Genomic DNA, 15,560 nt, shown 5'->3' on the forward strand with positions numbered 1-15,560 from the left:
ACATTAGCTTCCTATTTGTACGTATAGCGGGAAAACAACGTGAGTTACTTGTCAAGCTGTGATGTTATGATGATAAGTTTCTAAATAGATGGTTGCATTTTCCACTTTATCTCCTGTATGCAGTTAACTTTTGAATGCCCTATACATAAAAAATGTAAAGAGAACGTTGGTTTAATATTAATTTTACTACTAATGAATACATAGTCCGAAATATCTGACGTTTTCCTGGCTTTTTATGAGTTTGATATTTACCTTGCCAGGAAAACGTTTTCATGGCACGGTAAATATCAAAATCATAACAAAGCCAGGAAAACGTCAGATATTTCGGACTAATGAACACTGTTCTCGAAGATCGAGTAGAATTCATAAGACACTTGATCTGGTAATATATATTTGACCAGAAATGATGATGATTTACCAGACCAAACAAAAGAGAGAAATTTAATTACAAAACATAAACCTTCAATACTGTAATATGTATAAAGTGTGACCGTTGGACCGAGCAAAGCATGTGTAACAGGAAGGGAGAAAATGCAACGGACCAGACCGGGATTCGAACCTGGGCCCTCTGAATCTCTACTCAGGTGCTCTACCAATTGAGTTATCTGGCCACCGGCGATCGAACCCGGCTGACCACTACAATCTTCCCTCCTTAAATGTCTTCACACTTGAAGACATCAACCCAGGATCTTAATCCCCTGGCAGGCATTTTCACCTGTTAGTTCCAGGGGCTGGTCTACGGCACCAAATGTAACAGGAAGGGAGAAAATGCAATGGACCAGACCGGGATTTGAACCCGGGTCCCCTGAATCTCTAGTCAGATCCTCTACCAAATGGCCACCGGTGATCGAACCCAACTGACCGCTACACATGAAATGGTCATTGGCTAATCTCAATATCAAACGGTGATATATGATGATAACAGTTCTACAGGATCCGCCTATTCATTTAACGCGGGAAATGAAATGCAAGGCGACGTAAACTGTGCAATGTGACGTCACAATTATCCTCAACTTTTTTTCTCTTTCAGAGCAAACAATTCTAAACAACAATACATCCCGTTTGCAATTAAAAAGATTGTTAAAACTAAACAAAATTAACCAATGAAATCAAAATGGTTAAAAAGTAACCGTAAGTATATCTTTTATTCTTATTTAAAGAAACTCGTGAGCTCGTTCATCTATTTATTCATATTACTGTTTTTCTGATGACTGACTAAGAACTGTAACAATAATAATCACACCATTCACTTTTTAACAAACTGAGTGATTGAATAATTCAATTACAAATCACACTTCATTCTTGTATTTTTGGTATTCAAAATTAAAACAAAAATAACTCTAGAAGCAACTAATGAACAAAGCAATAAGGTGGCACCCATATGGATAACAAAATTTTCAGTGAACGTATGTACAGATTATCTCTATTCATTTGCTGATTTTCTCATTTTTAGCTCACCTGAGCTGAAAGCTCAAGTGAACTTTTCTGATCGCCTGTTGTCTGTCTATCTGTAAACTTTTTACATTTTCGACTTCTTCTCCATAACCACTGGGCCAATTTCAACCAAACTTAGCCAAAAGCATCTTTGGGTGAAGGGCTTTCAAGTTTGTTCAAATGAAGGTCCATGTCCATTTCAAAGGGGAGATAATTGCAAAAATAGGGTGGCAGGTAGTGAAATTAAGGGGAAATACTCGCTAAATGCGAGTTAAAAATTGAATTTGCGAGTAAAAAAACACAAGTGATCGCAACTTTTTGCGAGTGAAAAAACCCCGATCTTTTCCCCGGATTTCCTTGGTTTATTGGCTGTACTTTGAAGTTTACAATAATTTTGTCTTGTGCATAGAAATGCTTTACAGAACGAATATACAAGTATGGAAAAAGTAAACGTGGATCGAATAAATAACTAAGGCCAAGGTCATCTCAGTCAGTGATGTCGAAGATGGCCTACTTCGGACGTCTCAGAGATGTCTGATTTAAATAGCAAGCATATTGATCTCGTCCGTGTCTACATGAAACAACACATGACAGTGTGTCACCGTTTACGCGGTGTCCTTCTGTACTCTATAGTCAAACACTTTGAGTTCGCGGGGTTTTCTTTTCAACTAGAATTTTTTTAGATGAAATTTCCAAAAGTTTTGAACATATAGTTTGAATTGGCGCAAACAGTCTTCAAGATTTCAATCCACATGATGCTGTAAATAGGTGGTAGATCTCTGGACAGCGAGTACGCCGCACAAGTGTCCCTATGACCCGCACCATGTATGTTGTCTGATAATTCATTAAATTTTAAATGAAAGAATTCGCAGTCTTATTTTTATTATTGCACTTTAAAGGAGATTTTAAAAGATTTTCCCAAAATTTTTATAAAGAGACATGCTTGTTTTCTTAAATTCATGTAAAACAGTAATTGATTGAAAAATGCTAGTAAAAGCTCAATTTTGCTAGTTGGAAAATAATCCACTAGCTAAAATTTGCTAGTAGTGAAAAAAGTTAATTTCAATCCCTGGGTGGGGTCATTAGAAATCTTCTCAAGAACCGCTTGGCCAGAAAAGCTGAAATTTACATGAAAGCTTCTTGACATAGTGCAGATTCAAGTTGTTAGTTGTCCAGGGGTTGGATGGGGCGGCAATAGGGAATCAAAGTTTTACATACAAATATAAAGGAAAAATCTTCATCTCAAAAACCACTAAGCCAGAAAAGCTGAGATTTACGTGAAAGCTTCCAGACATAGTGCAGATTCAAATTTGTTAAAATCATGGCCCCCATGGGGTATGATGGTGCCACAATAGGGGATCAAAGTTTTACATAGAAATATATAGGGAAAATCTTTAAAAATATTCTTCTCAAGAACCACTGAGCCAGAAAAGCTGATATTTACATGAAAACTTTCTGACATAGTGCAGATTTAAGTTTGTTAAAATCATGCCCGGGGTAGGATGGGACCACAAGGGGGGGGGGGGATCAAAGTTTTGCATACGAATATATAGGGAAAATCTTTAAAAATCTTCTTCTAAAAAATTACTGGGCCTAGAAAGTGGAAATTTACATGAAATGTTCCTAACATAGTGCAAATTGAAGGTTATTAAAATCATGGCCCCCGAGGATAAGATGGGGCCACAATAGGGGATCAAAGTTTTACATACAAATATAAAGGAAAAATCTTTAAAAATCTTCTTCTCAAAAACTACTGGGCCAAGAAAGTTGAAATTTACATGAAAAATTCCTGACATAGTGCAGATTCAAGTTCATTAAAATCATGGTCCCCAGGGGTAAGATGAGGCAACAATAGAGGATCAATTTTTACATACAAATATATAGGGAAAATCATTAAAAATCTTATGAAAAATCACTGGGCCAGAAAAGTTTACATTCACATGAAAGCTTCCTGACATCGTCCAGATTCAATTTTGAAAAAATCATGGCCCCCGGCAGTAGGTTGGGGTCACAATAGGGATGAAAGTTTTACATGCGAATATATAGGAAAAATATTTAAATATGAGACAAGGTGACTCAGGTGAGCGATGTGGCCCATGGGCCTCTTGTTTCTTTTACATACGTGCTACCTTTAGAGCCTTAGGCCCTTCCGAGCTTCGCTCGATATTAATACCAATTTATTATTAAATGTCTCAATCCCTAGTCTACTCATTTCAATCACTAACCAATTAATGTCTTCTCTAAATTCATTACAATAATCTTCATTTTCATCATCAGAAGATATCATTTAAAGCAGAGATACCATCGCTGTCAGGTGCACCGCCCCGGTTCTCTACATGTCTCTGTGTTATCTGCTTAGTCCAGAGAATAATACAATCAGTAATAATTTGATGCAGTCTGTCAACTGATGAAGTCTGTTGATAAAGTCTGACTTGTGATATTGTTAAAAAAGTTAGGTATTGAGCGAAATGTCTGATTCTGTCCTGACAACTGCTTTTTGGAGCTCAACAGCTTTTTTTGTGATCAATGCCACTCTCGTGATCAAACACAGCAGTGAGCAGTCACACTAAAGTTTGTACATCCTGCTAGAAAACAGTTCTGTCCTTTTAAAGGGACTGGTTCACATTTTTCGAAAGAAATGTTTTTCATTTTTAATGTTAAAAATTAAAAATATAGCTCTTTTAATATTTACAATCAAATTTTGACCATCTAAATGCAAGGATAAGAGCAATATTTTAGCTTTGATTCTGTGTTATGTAAACAAAGACTCAGAGTCTTTTTATGTAAACAAACAAACCAGTGAAATGTTAATTTTGTAATTCAAAGCATCTTCATTTTGTACAATCACAAATTTTAACTTTCAGATGATACATTTTACCTAAAGTATACTTGAAATACCTTAATTTTTTTGTGAAACCTTCTAAACATGTAGATATTGTTTTAAGAAGATCTCCTATGTGAGCACATATTCAAAGTTACAAGTGTAAACAATGATAGCTGGGGCCGGGTGTAGTGTTTCTTCACTCCATAACCCCCATAGCCAGCATGGGGCAACAGTAAGCTGGATGGGGCTACAGTAAGCTGGATGGGGCTACAGTAAGCTGGATGGGGCTACAGTAAGGGTTTTTAAAAAGTGTTAAACTGTAAATCCATGTATGAGCAATATGACTCGGGTGAGTGTTGAGTCCCATGAGCTTCATGGTATAATTTTTTTAGGTATTAAAGTGGCAAAATTGCCAGTCACCCAAATCAATACTCATTTCATCACTCGAGTCATTTTTATGTTAAAATTTATTGCTAATTGAGTGAGCAATAGATTGATTGAACATTTTAAAAGATGCCCCAGAGCTTGATACAAATTGTTTTTTGTTTGTTATAAAATGAGTAAATTTTTCCACAAATGTGTTACTGATCTATCCATGTATTAATGCAGTTCATCATGTTTTTCAGGAATATTTTGGTGTAGCTGTTATGTTCTACCTGCCTCTGGAGCCCCAGGTCTCGGACACAAGTTAAACAAAAATGGAGAATTATGAAAAACAAGTGAATAATGTTTCTCCAGAACCGATTCTTCCAAGCGAAAATGATTTGATATTGAAAGTCAATGGAGGGGAGCTACACTGCAACAAATCAAAAATGATGGAGAGCAGCGAGTTTTTCCGAGGAATGTTTGAGAGTGATATGAAAGAGGCCAAAGCAAACTGTGTCCAAGTTCAAGAAACGGACATAGAAGCCATGGCAGCAGTCGTCGATTTCTGTATGACAGGCAGGATAGAAATGTCCTCAGATACTGTTCACTGTGTAGCAGAAATAGCTTGTAAATACCAGGTGTGTAGAATTAATGTATTATTAAAATAAAAAAAAAAGATAATTTACAACTGTCTAAAGTGTACATTTCCAGTTTTTTGTGGTTTTGTCAAGATTTTCCCTAATGTGTAGGGAGCTTGTGATCTATGGTAAACAATTATTTTCTGGTGATAAAAAAAATGTTTAGGATTAAATGTTATAAACAACGATAACTTGCAAAATTATGCTCTTCATTTTGCCATTGAAAGTTTGGCACCAGAATGATTTCTGTACAAATAACCTCTTATTTCTAGGTGGCACCAGAATGATTCCTTTACAAATAACTTCTTATTTCTAGGTTCCGAGGCTGATTTCAATGTGCAGCTTCTTTCTTCGGGTAAGGAAAGTTTCATTTACATCTGTAATATTCAATCTGCAAAGCAGGAAAATTAGTTCCATTATTTTCAGCAACCACAGACAAATGTCTGTTGGGGTATTGTTCTTCCATCAGCAAACACGTGTTTTTGTAACAAGTCCATTGTTCAGGAAGTAGAAGTTCCATTTAGTTAACAATGATGCTGACAAATTTAACCATGGCAATGGCCATAATTTTTCAATTTGGTGATTGGCAATAGTTTCTTTTGAAGGTTTGAGGATCATGGTGTCCATTCTTCCGAGCTTTGTTCTGGTTGTCATGGTTTTTGAATCATGTGTACAATGTTCTAATGTATTACGTGTAACCATGGTAACCAGCCAAATTTCTCAGACAAGACACTGGATGAATTTTAAGCATCAATACTCAATGTTATATACTTCCAACAAATTGTTAATACTAATAATGCACCTGTTGAGAGCTGTTGAGGGAGATAACTCTTCATTACAATATATATTATGCTGTAATGTTACAGAATTTGTCAATGGACTGGGCTGATAATATTCATATTGGGAGTGGGTGGCATGTTTCACGCTCCTGTTCTTTTTGACTGATATATATTCCTATCAAGGATGTATATCAAAATCATTTTTGTATACCTTCATGTAACTTTATACTATGCATTACATTTACCATTCAATCATTTATTCCACAGGATTCGATGACCGACGAGAACTGCCTGTCTACAATGTTTTTTGCGGAGACATTCTTCCTGAAAGAGGCATATAGCAAATCCAAAAATTACGTCCTCTGGAATTTCATGAATTTGATTGAGAAAGAAGAATTTTTAGAAATGGACGTTTGCCATTTGAAGACTATCATCGACCACCCACAGTTAAATGTTAAATGTGAGTTAGAAACCTTAGAGGCTATTCTGTGTTGGGTTAACCACAGAAGGAGAGAAAGGATTGTTTTACTGTCAGAGATACTGCAGGAGACTAAGCTGTTAGATTTCTGTTATGGTGCCGACCTTGAACTGATGAAGAACAGTCCAGACATCGTCGACAACTGTAGTGGTGATCTTATATCAAAGATGAATGCGGTTAAAAATTATGAAAAGGTACAGGTTCTTTTACTTTTAGGCGAAAAATGAATTGTGTGGTGTCTATTACATGAATTGTGTGGTGTCTATTACATGAATTATGTGGTGTCTATTACATGAATTGTGTGGTGTCTATTACATGAATTGTGTGGTGCCTATTACATGAATTGTGTGGTGCCTATTACATAAATTGTGTGGTGCCTATTACATGAATTGTGTGGTGCCTATTACATGAATTGTGTGGTGCCTATTACATGCTTTTCACAAATAGGATATGTAGGTCAGACTATTTAATCCCCTGTAATTGGAAATCCGGGTGCATATAGTTTTTGTTCTATTGGTCTGTCTGTTTGTCCACAGAAACTTTAAACTTTTGGATGGATGGTGATATGGCTGCCATATTTCATATGTCGGGGATAGACATTAACTTTTTATCTCACTTGCCCTTGGACAAGTAAACTCAAACTTTCACTTGTAAGAATGAAAAACTTTGTTGTCCGAAATAGTTTTACTCTAATACACCTTTCAACCAGTAATTTTGATTATCTCCGTGTAAGGGGTTAACCACAAATTGTTCACAATAAGTGAATAAACCAGTTTGCCTTCTTTATGCTACCATGTAAGAACTTGGTTACAACTGTGAATTATAAATAGGCAATTATTAAGGATTTCATACAAGTTTATGGGTTGCCTAACCCTGTGACATTATTGTAGTTGAGTGCATTAATTGCAAAAAACCCCAAATAACCAAATATCAAAGTTAAATTAAGAAAATTGCGAAGGCCACGGTAGGGAAATAAATCTTTTCAATGCATAGAAGTGTACAAGGGACGTACACTTGCGGCGAAGTGTTGATATGTGTATGTAATGATTAAAATTAAAAACTGAAATAAAACAAATTCAAAAGTGTAACAATTTAGTTTTTAGTCAATAACTCAATAGAAATGTGCATACATGCACTCAATTTTTGTAAATTGTATTACAAATAGGAAAATACAAAGTACTGGTGATATAGCGCTAAATTTCTGACAGAAGGAACAGACCATACTGCTGTCAGTGTCAGTTAAACCTGTAAACTATGATTGTCAGGTCGTCACGCTGCCTACAACTCGCATTTTCTTTTTAATTGAAAGTCATTTTATTCTCAACATTGCCTTTCTTTTTAAAATTGTCTTTTTTCTGAATTTTACCTTGAGAAATGGTTGTAAAGCTGCCATTTTCTCACAAGCATGACTGAGATAAGTTGTACGTCAGATAGTTATGTCATTAGGAACGACTTACTGATAGGATGCGTTAACTTACAATCTATTAAAACGGGCCTAAAAATCAATGATTCTTTGAAGAAAACAAAAATATATACAGAGCTGGACTTTATTCTCTAATATTTAATATCTAACACAATCAAAATAATCATATTTCCTAGTGAAATAATGACTTGCCTTGGGCATCAGACAATCATTAATGTCGATCCCTGTATGTATATTCCTCAATTTCCTTGTGATAATTAAGACCTTTCTTTTGGTACCAAATGTTTTGACCTCATGACCTTGGAGTTTGACCTACTTTTAAAAAAACTTAACTGAAGCTTTAACTTTTCAATGATTAGTGATAGGGCTTTCAAGTTTCACATGTGTATTCCTTGTGACGAGACCTTTCTTTGGGTACCAGAATTACTTTTCTGCCATACCGGGGCATCACTCAAGTTCATTTTGTAAAAGTCAAGGTCACTTAGTATGTACCTCTTATATTATGAAGAAACCCCTTCATTTCAACAATATTTCAACAATTATTGGTCATAAAAACTAAGATATCTCGAGGTCATTTTAGAAATGTCACTCAAAACAAAACTACCTTATGAAGAAAAAATGTCTTATTTCAACAGTTTTTGAACAGGTATTGATCATATATAACACAAATAAGTAACACAAATAAGTAATAGGGAAGTGGCGTTCAGACAAAGGTCATTCAAGGTCATTTTGTAAAGGTCAACTTAACGTCTTTCATATGGAAAAAGTTCATTCCAACAGTGATAATTGTGCGAATCATTTGTCATATAAAGTAGTTCATTGGTTAGATGCAGTTCGGGGAGCATCTATGAGTTTTATGGAAATAATTCTTGGGGTTTTTTATGCCTTAGACAACAGATTAAAAAGTATGCTACATACAGTCAAACCTGTATTAAGAGACCGTTCATCGGAGAATGGAAAAAAAAGGTCACTTTATTATAACCAAACCTCATTATACAGTAAAACATGGGTATAGTGAACCTCCAGGGCCAGTGAAAAACAGTTAGTTATAACTAAACTTTATTATACAGTAAAACACAGTTATAGTGAACCTCCAGGAACCTCCACTGGAAAACAGTTCATTATAACCAAACTTAGTGAAATCCAATACAATTTTCAATATTTTTCTCTCGTCTTTGTAATAAGTGTGAATCATTATTTGCATGTTGGTTATAGCGTGTTTGACTGTACTCTTATTAGAGAGGGCACACATATAGACGGCACTTTTCGTCGCGGCAAGACAATTTCAGGGCACTTTCATTGTATCATACTATGATAGTAATAGAATAATCATTTAGCCTCTTTAAAAGTTAATACCTGCTGCCTTGATTTTAAACTTTTCAATCAACCTTCTGAAATATAAAACAATTGTTTATATTAACAAATTTGAAAAAAAATTGTAGAGAAAAAAGGGCATGGTGCAATTAAAAAGGGCATGGCACAGCACCATGCTAGTTTGCTTTAGATTTAACACTACTTATTACACTTTGATTACAGTATTTTGCAACATTAATTTGCTTTAAATGTCATTCTAGAGAGTGCGTTGTATACCCCATCAACTGATTTCTGTTGGTGCTCACGTGGAGAGTGATACTTCTGAAGACGAGAAAGAAATGAAGTTACACCGTGGACATATTGTGTCCTATGACGTGGATACTGGTCACATGATGCCCTACACGGAAACTCCCGATGGGTGCTTAGTTTCACATGATGTGTTGATGGGAAAAAAGGGATACAGTGCATGTGTTCAAGGTTTGGAGTTTGGTTTTTTGTAGGTAAACTGAGGATATATTTATTATTAAGATCGTACACAATGTATGATTTCTTAAATAGGTTTAAATTTCCTATCATAGTAGTATTACAAAATATAGTATATTGGCCTGGATAGCTCAGTGGTAAGATCACCTAACTAATAATGCAGGGGTCCCGGGTTGGATTCCAGATTGGTCCAAAGATTTTTCTCCCCTTCTTTGCTGCAATAACTTAGTGCCCATATATAAAGCCACTTGTAATACAAAAGAGCTGAATATACATTTTACTTGCCACAACCAGGTAGATATTGAAAATATGCATGTGGTACAGACTTTGATTTTTTAAAACTATTTAGAAAATTAGTTTTTATAAATTTTTTTAGAGTATATTGTTTATTTTTAAGGAAATGATTTATACGGTACATGGTTTAGTTTTGAGGAAATATTACAAAGTGAACTATTTTACACACAGAGCTTTTAGTCTATCTGTCTTCTGTCAAAGGTTGTAGGCTTGAACCTGGATATTCATATGATGCAAAAGAGAATGTCACATGTTGATGGCTGATACTGCCTATATGTAAAGTTCTACAACTCATGGCTTGAGAAAACCCCCCAACATTTAAGTTTGTGACTGGTGTATTATGTATCATTTCACTATATATAGGTACTCTTGTATTACATTGTATTTTTTATGCCCCCCCCCCTCCCCCCCTTGGGAATCAGGTTGTCTGTCCGTCCGTCTGTAGATGCATTGGTTTCCGGGCTCTAAAGCATTATCCTTTCCACCTACAGTCACCATATCATACATATGGACTATCCATGGGATGAAGATATTTCCTATTGATTTTAGGGTCAAAAGGTCAAAGGTCAAGGGCACTCTTACAGTCTATGTGAAAGACGTCGGACCTGATTGATGTGCAGTGCCTCAGGTCCGATGCGTCATTTTTTACACCGGACCGGAATGTCTGATGTCTTGGTGTCCGATTTTGGGCTTTATTATTTTGACGTGGAGTCATTTAAATGTTTGTTGTAAGTAAAAAATATCACACAAATCCAAATACGTTAATGAATGTGATTAAAATCGCATGGACCATCTAAAGTATTAAGCGGAAGCGATCCCTGGTAAAAGAAAAGCTGTTAGGCCTACTCAAGATAAAATATCAATAGTATTACTAGTAAAATAAATAAGATTTCCTTGGTTCTGCATTTTCACGTGTTTCACTTTTTTACATTAGGTTTTTCGGTCTGACAAAATTTGGTTCAGTCCTGTGTGTTCATTGATTACACAGGACCGAATGTCCTGTGTGGTCCAAAAAACTTTCGCATAGACTGCTCCTAGAGAAGAGACTACCCAAGGTTTTGTCATGCCTTTTCTTTTTTACTCTTAGGAAAGAGGTAATTTATACCTTTTAACATCACTCTTTGGGAGATTTGGGTAAGCAGGGGGTATTTTTAGCGAGCATTGCTCACAGTACCTCTTGTTTTTTTTTGGCTGAAAATTTTATTAAATTTGTTTGAAGTCAACTTTTGTCCCTTTTCTTCTGCAAATTTAATAAAATTTGTCCGAAGTCAGAGAGCATAATAATTATGTGTTTTTGCTCAATTCTGTAATCATTGCTGAGCATATGAAATATTGTGTGAGATAATGTGGGAGAATTTTTAAAGGGACAGCTCATTTATTTTTGAGATTACTAAAAATGCAACATATAAAATCATTGGACTGGCATACACACTGTAATCCATGACTATTAGTACTTCATAGATTACTGAAGAGAACCCACACCCAGTAATTTTCATGAGTGAGAAATCGTACACATACACTGTACATAATGAGAAATCGTACACATACACTGTGCATAATGAGAAATCGTACACATACACTGTACATAATGAGAAATCGTACACATACACTGTACATAATGAGAAATCGTACACATACACTGTACATAATGAGAAATCGTACACATACACTGTACATAATGAGAAATCGTACACATACACTGTACATAATGAGATGGAGTGTGCTACAGAAATATTCAAGAGGAAGGAGCGCTCACAAATCTTACATGTATATATATATCACACAGGAGTAAAACTGGGTTTACGTTCCACCAGTAGCACATTGTGCATTGTATTGTATACACTTTCAGGAGAGAAAATATTTATGAGTGGAGGAGAAAATACTCTGGGTAAAAACACCTGGATGATGACAATTTGGTGTTATAGCTCGCTAGAGAAAACCTGGAGTGTGGTGGCCAAGCTCAGGACACCACGGAGACATCACGCCATGTGCACCCTGGGGAAATCTTCGCTGCTTCTGATGGGTGGATTCGGTCGATACAGATATCGTCTCGACTCTGTGGAGGAATGGAATTGTGAAACTAGTAAATTATATGCTCATATATTACATTTTAAAGATATCATGAATACGGTTAAACTTCCGTATCTGTACCATGAATATTTTAAAATGATTCAGAAGTTCAAACCACTTATTAAGTATTTTACCCTCGATATCTTGAATCTTCGGATATCTCTTTAAAGTTTTTTCTCAATCCCATCGAGTTCAATGTAACGAGGTTTGACTGTATTCTCACCTCTGTTGTCGCGGGTTCGAATCCAGCTCGCGCCAGTAAATGAGAAAGTTTCCCAGTTTACTTTCGGAAGGTAGGTGGTCTCTTCCCAGGTACATTGCATCTGGGTTCTCTCTTCCAGCAATAAAAAACTGGGCGCCACCATATAACTGAAAAATTGTTGAGTGTGGCGGAAAACATCAATCAATCAATATTATATTGAGTTAAGGCAAAGCCATCTTCACAAGCCAAGAGTTATTGATTCGTTACCTCGCACTAACCCTTGACATCAGTCACCATTGACACTTTAGGAAATCCTTATCAATAGGAGAGTTTCAAGTTACTGCACGGAATGATATGTATACGTAAAACTATAAACAATCAATCAAGTTCCTGCTCGAACACTGTTTTATTCCGAGTATACACCCTGTAATCACATGATTTCAAAGTTTTGTTAGCCTTAATTGTGCAGATGACACACATACAAATATTCATAGTATGAATTCGCAACTGCGATATGATTTGCTGTCGTGGGCTGTCATGTCGATGAAAGGGGTGGGGGCAAAAGTGTTGGAGGCGGAGCAACAGGACAACAGCTATTGCCTTGATAATTTTGCAGAGAGAAAGGGGTGGGACGGTTGATGAATTGATAAGATTTGTGATGGTGATCTGTGTTTGATGTTCATTGGAGCAGTGAATGCAGCGGTTATCTGTGGTCAGAGAAATGGCAAAGTTTTAAACTATTCTTCATTTGTGGACCCTTTTGATTGAAGGGTTCCAGAATTATCAATACTTGTGAATTAAGACACAGAGATTAAACTTTGTTTTATTTCATATTGTGTCATTATCATAGAAAAATAATATTATCAAGATGCTGATCATTGAAATCTTAATAGACCTGACCCCCCCCCCCCCCTTTCAATCTTTCCTAATGTTAAATACCATCCAAAGTCCCAGGTATGTATGGTTTTAATGGCAAAGATTAACTTTTGTCTTGTTCCCAACATAGAAAAAAGGACCCAAAAAGTAAACAAACTTGTTTGACTTTGTCATGTTCGAAAGCTCATGATCGCATGACCTACTGTGACACAATATTATTTTCTCCCATTTTCTTTTGAAATATTTGTGTTTGACTACAGAGAATGATAATTTGTACAATGTGTAGACTAGGTGCCCCACCCCTGTTTCCTGAGAATGATCATTTGTACAATGTGTAGACTAGGTGCCCCAACCCTGTTTCCTGAGAATGATAATTTCTACAATGTGTAGACTAGGTGCCCCACCCCTGTTTCCTGAGAATGATCATTTGTACAATGTGTAGACTCTGTGCCCCACCCCTGTTTCCTGAGAATGATAATTTGTACAATGTGTAGACTAGGTGCCCCACCCCTGTTTCCTGACTGGTATATCAAGATGCAGTCACGTAATTTAAACAGTTCTTCCTTGTTGACAGAGGTATATGTAACACCCGTTTTGGTTTAGGCTCTGGTATATTTAAAGTGTAAAAATCTCTCATCTTTTTAAGTTTCTTCTGCTTAGAATATAACCTTTGAAAAAAAAAACAACTGGAAATCCATAGAGCTAAGACATTGAAATGGCATGTTAGAATTCGGGTAGAAATGGCGTTCCGGAAGTAACTTGAAACTCTCCTAGTAAGATACATGACTTGATTATATATATGTCTTGTATTATTTCTGTTTTACAGGGAAATGGTGTCACAGAGCTCCATTGCCAGAGAAGATGGTTAACATCAGGGCTTGTCAGTGTAAGGAGAAAGTGTTTGTGACCAAGAATGGATCTCCCTCGTCTCTTTTCTCGTATAATCCCCAAGCAGACCAGTGGACAAGCCACCCTCTTCAGTTTAACTTTGGGGATCTGGCTTTTGATGCGAAAAGGATCTGGATGATACCTGATGATGAACTACTGTATGTAGGATTAGACAATATGGACACTGTCCTTCAATTCAACACCATTACACACCAAGAAATGAGATGTTCACTATTCAATAACCAGGGAACTTTTGATGCATCAACTTATGATTTCCTTCAGTTGATTCCAGAATATTTAAATGAAACGTGTGAAGTCTTTCAGGCTTTGAGAAGAGTTTTTCACATACAGGGTAATGTTTGTAGAGACAGGTTATGCTCATTTTTTGTTTGTTTTGTCAAGAATGAGGTTTTCGCTCTTCCTTATTTTCCAGACTAGATATGAAAGCAGTGTGCATGTGCACATTCACTATTGAAATCAATGACCAATAAAAAAAAAATTGTTTGATTAATTTTGTCCTTGTCCTCCACTTGGATGCAAACATTTATCCAAGACTTGAAGGTTAGTCAGAAAATGACTAACTACAATGTTCATATATAATTGTAGTTTAAATAAGCACTGCAGAAAGTGGTATAAAATTCATCCCAAAGTGTGTGTGGCCGAGAAACACTGGTTAATGTGACAGATAAATTTATCAACACTAATCATTCTGATCTTGACAAGTAACCAAAACTACTAAGTATCGACACCTAATTTTGTATTGAGAGAGCATTGATTGGTTTGGGAGGTTAATTTATACATGGACTTTAGAGAACATTGAATGGTTTGGGGGGTTAATGTATACATGGACTTTAGAGAACATTGAAATGGTTTGGGAGGTTAATGTATACATGGACTACAAATTCAGTAAATTCTACAGTGTTTCAAAATTAAATGTTGACCATATGCAGAAATTGAGGAATGAATTTATTATTTTTTCGTTGGATGGAGGGTATACCATGAAAAAAAAATAAATAAAAAAAGACGGAAAACTGCATCATAGAAAGTTTTCCTTCTTTTTAGCTCTTCTGAGCCAAAGGCTCAAAGAGCTAATGCTATGGCCATTTGTGCGGTGTGCGGTGTGCGTAAACTTTTCAGAAAAAGGGCTATAACTCAAGAACCCCTTGGCCAATTTTTTTCAAATTTGTTACAGGGTATCATTGGCCCAAGGGCTTTCATACATACTAAAAAGAGGGATGTGACCCTTTAACAAGGGGAGATAATCAGGAAAATACAAACAAAAGTAGTGGTTGCTAAAATATCTTCTTCTCAAGAACCACAGGACAGAATATCACCAAACTTACACATAAGGATGAGGATATGTTGTAGATTAAAAATTGTTCAAGACATTACCCTGGGGCAAAGGGCGTGGTCTCAAGGTCACTTCAAAGTTGACCTAAATTTAAATTTTTTTTAAATTCCTTAAATCTTAGATATTTTAGTCATTATAAA

The 15,560-nt window shown here is 35.9% G+C and overlaps 1 protein-coding gene across 4 annotated transcripts; it reads left to right on the top strand.

Annotated features, from left to right (window-relative positions):
• On the top strand, positions 1 to 14,576 carry LOC125669620 (kelch-like protein 6). 4 transcript variants are annotated; one of them, XM_048904285.2, is made up of 8 exons: positions 12 to 39; positions 1,031 to 1,131; positions 4,885 to 5,262; positions 5,579 to 5,617; positions 6,309 to 6,713; positions 9,517 to 9,733; positions 11,883 to 12,116; positions 14,008 to 14,576. In XM_048904285.2, exons 3-8 carry the CDS (start codon positions 4,957 to 4,959, stop codon positions 14,505 to 14,507), a joined length of 1,701 nt encoding a protein of 566 aa, XP_048760242.2. In that variant the 5' UTR covers positions 12 to 39; positions 1,031 to 1,131; positions 4,885 to 4,956; the 3' UTR covers positions 14,508 to 14,576. The 4 variants fall into 4 exon arrangements, with proteins under 4 accessions (XP_048760245.2, XP_048760242.2, XP_048760246.2 ...); XM_048904286.2 differs by lacking the exon at positions 12 to 39 and adding an exon at positions 136 to 154; XM_048904288.2 differs by lacking the exon at positions 1,031 to 1,131 and having other exon boundaries at positions 1 to 39.
• Positions 14,577 to 15,560: the final 984 nt, after the last annotated feature.

Source organism: Ostrea edulis, chromosome 4 (genome assembly GCF_947568905.1).
Source record: "Ostrea edulis chromosome 4, xbOstEdul1.1, whole genome shotgun sequence".
Lineage (NCBI taxonomy): Eukaryota > Metazoa > Mollusca > Bivalvia > Ostreida > Ostreidae > Ostrea > Ostrea edulis.

Excerpts from the sequence above, each read along its gene's own strand:
- LOC125669620 (XM_048904288.2), top strand. The coding sequence starts at position 4,957 with ATGGAGAATTATGAAAAACAAGTGAATAATGTTTCTCCAGAACCGATT. Across the intron at positions 6,714-9,516 it reads CGGTTAAAAATTATGAAAAG|AGAGTGCGTTGTATACCCCA; the intron begins GTACAGGTTCTT and ends ATGTCATTCTAG. Across the intron at positions 12,117-14,007 it reads GGAATGGAATTGTGAAACTA|GGAAATGGTGTCACAGAGCT; the intron begins GTAAATTATATG and ends TCTGTTTTACAG.